The following is a 7,500-nucleotide window of genomic DNA, read 5'->3' on the forward strand; positions in this document are numbered from 1 at the left end:
TTGGTTACGTTGTAGAAACTCAGGAGGTTAGAATCTGTGCTCAACAGCTTCAGGGTCGTAAAACTAACACTACGCTAAAAAAAAAAGTGCAGCCTGTTTCAGGTGTCACATCTAGGGCACGCGGTCGGTGGAGATGAGTGCTGACAGATAGCGTGGAGGCCACCCTGTCTCAGATCAAGGTCAGACAGGAAAAAGAAGTCTCATATTTTAGCTAAAGTTCATGGTCTGGAAAAGCAATTACCATGTGGACTGTGAGGGACTCCTGGTGGTGACAAATAACACACACCATTTCCACCTACACCTTTACAGGGCAAGATTCACAATTAGGATGGGCCACACTGCTCTCAGCCAGCTCAAGTCCCTCAAGAATCCTGAGTCACAGCCTGGCCGGTGGATGGGCAAGTTTGAGCAGCACCACTACTACACCCAGCACTGCCCAAGACATGCACACAGTGACACAGACAATTTCGGCCAGCACCTCTGGCCCAGGGACTGTGGCCACTACAGGTACTGTGAGGCTGGCCAAGATGTAGTGTGTCAGCAGGTCAGCCTTCCCATCCTTTACAGCAGAAGCAGGCCCATTCCAGGACACTGCCATCAGGCCGATGGAGGAAATGATGGAGGCAAACTCTGCAGGGCTCCCCCGTGGAGGCCATGGACTGTGTTGGAAGCGTCAAGGGAGCAGAGGAGAGGATGCAGGCTTTTCTTTCTCATTTTCTTACCTAGATGGGGACAACCCCCAACCGGGACCCTGATGGGCTGATGGCAAAGACCACCTTGCTGGCAAAATACATCCTAAACTAACTCAAAAGTGGGTGACACTGTCCTGAGGGACCTGGCAGGCAGTGTACCCTGTCCCAAGGTGACCTGGCCATGTGCAGAGAGCGCGCGCCACATTCCCCGAGGTCAGGTACCTCTCCCCCTCACACTGAAGGAGGCTGGGGCAGGTCAAGTTAAGATTAGGTCAGGTCAAAATATATTAGGGTTTGGGACAAGACAGATAGTGTCTAGAAGATACAGACCCTTTGTTTCCCTCATAATAAACGGAAAGACAGCCACTCCCACGGCGCCCCGAGGCCTGCAGCCCTGCACTGCCCCGTCACAACACCCAAAATATGACTACGTGGTAGGCAGCAGAGGTAAACACTTCCCTCGCCCCGCCACTTCCAGCCTGCCTGTTGCCCAGCCTTGCTTCCCCTGGTGTCACAAACAGGTCATTATCACCAGTGGCAAATGTGCGAGTGGCGTGGCTTACCGTAGAGTGGTGTAATAAGGGTCCAGGAGAGTGTTCAGGTGCTTCTTCACAACACCTGCGGGAGGTGAAACTGTAGCCGCATGGCTGCCAACCCTCCCCGAGCCTCACCCTCAACTGTCACGCCGATAGTTGCTTTCATTTCCTATAATCCATCATCATCTAAGTCAATGAACACTATATATTTGTCTACTTAAATTTCTTGTACACAATTATGAGATAATAATTCGTCACCTCTAAAGGTCAACGGTACCGGAAGTTGGTAATGATCAGCTGAGCGACGGCCGTAAAAATTTATTCCTAATATTTGTGGTACTGTCTGGTTTAGGGAGTGATTTATCCTGCCTCAAATCTGAATTAATTACAGTGGAGTCTTAAGTAATAATGGACGGAGTATTAATTTTAAGGGTCACCAGGTAACTTTACCCAAGGGTAACTTATGTCCAGCCACATTTTTTCCCTGCATCTTCCCTAATGAACTGTGGACCTTTAAAAGCTGCCGTAAAACTAATCGCTCTCCTTGGAATGAAATAGCTACGTATTCTGTCCGTACAGCGCCATCCTTTCTTCATTCTGGCGCCAGTGTTAATAAATTATGGTTTTGCGATCAGTACAAGGGAATTGACTACATTAATATTTCACTCGCCATTCATTGATTCAGTCACCTTGTATCGGCACCAAGGAGCTGCTCTTCCCCACTCCATCACAAACCACACACACACACACGTCTACCATCAGGCTGCTAGAAATAGATGAAAATGGTCTTTATTTAAAAATGAAAGACAAGTTTATTTAAAATTTTATTACAAATTTAAAGCATATATGGCACCTGAGGAGCCAGTCATACAATAATCATACTTAGGTACATCATATAATATCCAATAAAAATATGCATTATATAAAACAATAAAAGGAATATATAAAATGTTTAAACATCTTCCTGGGGAAAAAAACTCCAGACATCCTCATTGTATGAAACCTATTTTATAATACAGAGATCAACAATCATACATATATACATAGTATTTAAATTTATAGGTGGGATATGTCACTTGAGGGAAGGTGGAGCCAGGCAGGAGAATGAAGCCAGGATGTGCGGCTAAACCAAGCACTCTCATGTACACTCCACGGTGCAATGACGGCTGCCACACCCTCACCCCTCCCTGCCACGGCTGGGTGATGGCTTGCTGCTGCCACCTCCTTGTCCACCTGGCTTGGGCTAGGAGGTGAGAGGGACAGCCCCGCACCTCATGCTTTGCGGAGTAGACCAGGAGATTTGGGGTGGCTGGAAGGGGAGGCTGAGCGGAGCACTCCTGCAGAGGGTTGTCTGGTGTGATGGGGCAGCATGTTCTCTTGGTTGTTCTTGCCCTTCAGGAAACTTGATGTGCGATGAAGAGATCCTCCAAATACTGGAAAGTAAAATGCATTCACAGTATTGATGTCAAATGTCCAGACCTCAACTAATACTCCTAAAGTTCGCTACATTCCTAACTCTTTATTCTACTCCTTATTACACTTGCAGTCAGCAAATGCTAATCTTTGCATCACAGCAACACACATTCCTTGGGAAGAGTTTTACTCATGGTCTCTCAGCAACTAAACAAATGGGTTTGCTACATTCCTAACTTTATTCTACTCATTATTACACTTGCAGTCAACAAATGCCAATCTTTGCATCACAGCAACACACATTCCTTGGGAAGAGTTTTACTCATGGTCTTCAGCAACTAAACAAATGGGTGGGGATAAATTCCTTTATTGGCATATCAAGACCATCTTTCCTCTCCACTCACAGCCACACCAACAAATTACCAATACTTGGCACCACGAATATATATAATTCGCAAGCCACAAAGCCACAGGTCTCACCCTTCAACTTTTTCTTGGTAGTGGAAGAGAGGTGTTTGCTGGGAGCCTGCTGGCATATAAGGGATGGAGTGCTGATACTTCTCCTAAGACCGGCTTCTTTTCTTGGAGTGAATGACTGGGCCAGCTTGTGTGGCGTGCGAGTCATTCCTCTTCGGTTAGCCATTCCACGGAAACCCTACGGATGAAACCACCATGTCAAATCTCAACCATCCAACTTGATTCATTTTCTTCAGAGAATTACCTGTTCATATCACTCTAGATCATGGACACAAGTTAAACAACTGATGGGTTTAAAGATATGCAAAGGAAAGGGAGGGGAGGACTGCACTTATTATATTACATCATGTTTGGCTTTTCACTAAGAAATGCAGGTCTACCATCATGATAAATTTATGCAAACAACTATAAGACATTGCTTACAAGTGCAATATCAACCCAAAGCATTCACCACAGCACATACCTTAATTAATGGGGGCTTCATCGGCTTCTTCTCTGGTATAGTAAGAAGATTGGAATGGCTATTGGTGACGGGCGCAAGTGGAGAACGGGCACTGGCCGACTCCTGTCCCACAGTACCTGGCAATCTGAGTGGTACTTCCCTCAGCAGATCTGGAACACAAGAGGATCCACGAATGCATTAAAGCCATTACTCATCAAACTGAATATGGTTGCAAAGGATTCTACTGATAATCGTATGCTAACTACAATTTGAACAGTGGCTTTTGACAGAATGAACACAATGAATACAGAAGACTTCCAACTTTCCAGTGCTTTTTTACAGAATACATACAACAAAGTCAGAAGTATTACCTGAAGATGAAGGGCAGGTAGTGGGATCCCCTTGGGGTACATTAAAGGTAGAGTTCAATCCTGCTTTGTCACCCAAAAAGAGTTGACGGGCCACAGCTGGACCAGACGTGGTGGTGGTGATGGTGGTGGAGGCAGAAGGCAGTGCACTAGTAACAGCCCCAATGCCTACTTGAGGTGGGACTGCAAGGTGATCATCTGCATGGCTTAATTGTGAGGTGCTGGAAACCCTTTGGAGCAGGTTGGTCTCGCTGTGTGCCTTGTTAAGCACTTCACAAGTTGAATGTGTCTGTTGGTGTTTGGACAGTACCAAGGGTGACTGTACATCAATGGTTGCATTCAGCACCCTTGATGCAGCAGAGAGTTTGGAGTCAGAGTGAAGACCACTGGAAGTGCTGGAAGGGTTAGCTGTAATGGTTGTGGCACATGAACTAGTGGAGGGGATATCAATGGTGGTGTTGAGAGGTCTGGCAGGAGAACTGGGCAGGACGAGAGATTCGAGCATGAATGGAGGCGAAACAATGCTCACCGTCCTATTTGGGGTAGTGGGGATAGTGAGGGTGGAGAGCCGAGATGCATAAGGAACATAGTTGTAAGTCGTGTTCAAAAGAGTGGATGTTGCGTTGCCGGAAGCAGTGGTAGTGGTTCGTGGGCCTGTAGCTGCACTGGTTGTGAGAATAGAACGTCTCTCATCCATATCTCTTATTATCTGATTTGCTAGGGAGGAGAGCAGTGGAGAAGTGGGTATTGTGGTGGTAGGAGTGGTATTCAGTACTGTGGTGGTGGGGGTGGGGTCAAGTACTGTAGTGGTGGTGGTGGTGTCCAGTACTGTGGTAGTGGTGGTGGTGGTGGTGGTCATGGTAGCGTTCAGACTCCCCTCACCCTGCATATTTTGTGGGTGATAGTCTTGTATAGGCTTGGGTGAGGTGCTGATGGGCTGGGGCTGTGAAGTGGTGCTGGTGACATAGGGACAAGTATTTCCCAATGGCTGGTGTGGTGGTAGAACAGGTAGAACAGATGTACTGACACTTGACATCAGGCTGGATTTTCTGAAAGTGTACAATAGAAGAAGAATGAATACAAGCTTCTCTGCTGGATCTCTAGTGTCTGTGGAAAGTAATGCAGGCTAGGTTATTCAGTAGAGAAGTCACACCTTATATGGTTGGTCATCTATAAGGAACAACAAATACAAAATAAAGACCTATTATGTATTCCCTAAAGATGATAATTTCCCCAAATATCAATTGTTTCTAATATACAAATCCTAACACCTGGTGTATACCTGAAGCTGGTGTGTGGTTCAATGACGACGATTGGCGAGATGACTGACGTGGTAAGGCTGGGAAGGTTGGTGAAGTGGTCTGCATTAAGCTCGCTCACTACAGATTGGCCATTTGCAGATGCCTGGCGATCCCCTTCCTCAGCCACACTCTGCTGGTCAGCCCATGCTATCCTGCACTCATCCAGGCCATCCACCACATGCTGTTCCAGGAAATGTTATGAGCAAATGCAAATGCTGATTGTCCTTCCTAGCTATTTGAAAGGCATTACTTAGTCTCCAACTAGATCTTTATCCAATGCATGCTCAAGTACATTCCTCGTCACTTGCTTGTCACATTCTTCATTCTCCACACACATTGCTGAATCAATACAGGCATCTTGCTGCAAACCAGTGTAATTGAGACCGCTTCAGTCTTCCAGCAGGACTTGGTATATATGCTGAATGTGATGTAGCTGACAGCCTCTATGGATGAGTGAGACTCTAGTCATGGTGAGAAGGCACATGCACTAAAGCTCCACTCATCCATAGCAGCAGCTTCTGTCCTGTCACTGCCACCACCTCTGGTCATGCCTGCCTGCTTGAAAGGAGGCTGTGCTGGCTGGGTGCAGCGGGATGGATGAGTAGTCCTCTAGTCATGAGTAGAAATACATGCTCCAGAGTGCTGCTCACCCATCCAACATGAACCTACTGCTGTGGCTCACGCCTGTCACTGGGCAGACACCTCTCAAACCTTTTAATTGCAAGATACTGGAAGACATACAAATCTCCAGTATTGTACTAAAACGCATTACAGCCTTTAGGAAGTTACCAACCGTCCTGTGGCTCTACTAACCTGGAAGGTACTCCGTGCCTTGGGACAATTCTGATCCTTTTCATAATGCTGCAAGTAGAGGTCCCTCACAGCACCAAGAAGCACATGGACAAGCTGCTCTGACATGTGCTGCTCCCTGAAGCCCTCCTGCAGCAAGGTTTGCAGGTGTTCCCCAAGCTGATGGCTGCCTCGCAAGACAAGATTGGCCTCGTGCCTTTCCACTAGATTCTGGGAATCTTTGGAGAGTTGGCCTGGCTCAAGCCCAAAGCAGCTCAGGGCCTCTTGGGCTTCCTGCATCTTGGCAAGGTTAACAGTTAGCTTCCTCTTCACAGTCTCAATGCATGAGGCAGTCTGTGAGAGTCTGTTGTTAAGAGCACTGATGGTGCGGTCACATTTCTTTAGTGTCTTGTCTAGCTTGGAGGAGGCAAAGGCAACAACTTGAACCCTGGCCAGACGGGCAACCCAATGGTGACGCTTCAATTCTGTAGCCTTGTAACATGCCTCCAGCTGCAGCAGCTCCTGCCGGAGTGCTTTTTGTTCAGCACTCGCATCTTTCAGCTGTTGTTGGGCCTTGGTCTCCTCCTCAGATATAATTTCCTCCTGAAATATACAAAACATTATGACCTTAATAAAAACATAATTCATAAGTGCAGAAACATACAGGGTAAGTTTAATGTTAATAAATATTTGAGTACAGTGATGGATTTAACACCAACAGCAAGGGATCTGAACAGGCCTCACCTTCAGCCCTTCCGCCACCACTTCCTCCTCCGGCGCTGAAGTAGATGGCTGGAGGGCTGCTGCCTTCAACTCGCTACGCTCCATCTTCCACTCCTCTTCCATGGTCTGATATTCCTTTAACTGTAAAAACAATGCATTTCATCAAACAATTCATTACCTGGTATTTCAAGGACCATTAAGTACAGGTGTGGCACATTTTTCCTTAGAAGCAAGAGATTGCTGATCTAATACAAGAATAAATAATGGTGGATGAGAACAATGTACTCCCCAGCCTCACCTTTTGCCGCAGACTGGTGACCTCTTCTCTAAGGCCAGCCACAACCTTGATATAGTCTGATACATGCTGGTCAACATTTTTTACATTATTTCTGATCTGTGGATGCAAGAAAAGCCATTACTAGTGACACATCTAAAGGAGCAGTGACAAACATTGAATGTAATCAATTTTGTACTTTTTTCACATCTACCCAACAAAACACAGAATGAGCTACAAGGTACTCTGAACACTCACCGTGGTCCTGATAGTCTTGGCACGCTCAGCATAACGCAAGGTGTTGTATGTGTCCTCAAAGGAGGTGGATGCTGGGGACATGGCAGCTATCATCACGCTGCGGCAGTTTCCACCCAGGGAATCTTTCAGGAGGCGTGTCAACTTGCTGTCTCGGTAAGGGATGTGACGCTGCCCATCCGCCAGTGCATTGATGCAGTTACCTGTGGCAGAGTGAGGTGAAGGGCTAG

The 7,500-nt window shown here is 46.7% G+C and overlaps 2 protein-coding genes across 7 annotated transcripts in view; both read right to left on the reverse strand.

The window, feature by feature from the left end:
* Positions 1–1,352, reverse strand: part of LOC123501583 — a 59,819-nt gene extending 58,467 nt beyond the window's left edge. For 2 of the 3 annotated variants that reach the window (XM_045250509.1, XM_045250510.1), the window contains exon 1: positions 1,023–1,230. The gene's annotated coding sequence lies outside the window, so the exon portion shown is untranslated. Of the gene's footprint in view, positions 1–1,022; positions 1,231–1,255 lie in introns of those variants that run through there. The other variant, XM_045250505.1, reaches the window with a different exon arrangement.
* A 687-nt stretch (positions 1,353–2,039) lies between these two features.
* Positions 2,040–7,500, reverse strand: part of LOC123501440 (kinesin-like protein KIF18A) — a 15,532-nt gene continuing 10,071 nt past the window's right edge. For all 4 annotated transcript variants that reach the window (XM_045250268.1, XM_045250269.1, XM_045250270.1 and 1 more), the window contains 9 exons: positions 7,274–7,473; positions 7,040–7,135; positions 6,763–6,882; positions 6,043–6,621; positions 5,211–5,410; positions 3,932–4,977; positions 3,582–3,730; positions 3,122–3,296; positions 2,040–2,661 (listed from right to left, as the gene is read on the reverse strand). In XM_045250268.1, coding sequence (XP_045106203.1) covers positions 2,501–2,661; positions 3,122–3,296; positions 3,582–3,730; positions 3,932–4,977; positions 5,211–5,410; positions 6,043–6,621; positions 6,763–6,882; positions 7,040–7,135; positions 7,274–7,473 — 2,726 coding nt within the window. In that variant the 3' untranslated portion in view covers positions 2,040–2,500. The remainder of the gene's footprint in view (positions 2,662–3,121; positions 3,297–3,581; positions 3,731–3,931; positions 4,978–5,210; positions 5,411–6,042; positions 6,622–6,762; positions 6,883–7,039; positions 7,136–7,273; positions 7,474–7,500) is intronic.

The sequence above is a fragment of the Portunus trituberculatus genome, chromosome 9, assembly GCF_017591435.1.
Source record: "Portunus trituberculatus isolate SZX2019 chromosome 9, ASM1759143v1, whole genome shotgun sequence".
Classification (NCBI taxonomy): Eukaryota; Metazoa; Arthropoda; class Malacostraca; order Decapoda; family Portunidae; genus Portunus; species Portunus trituberculatus.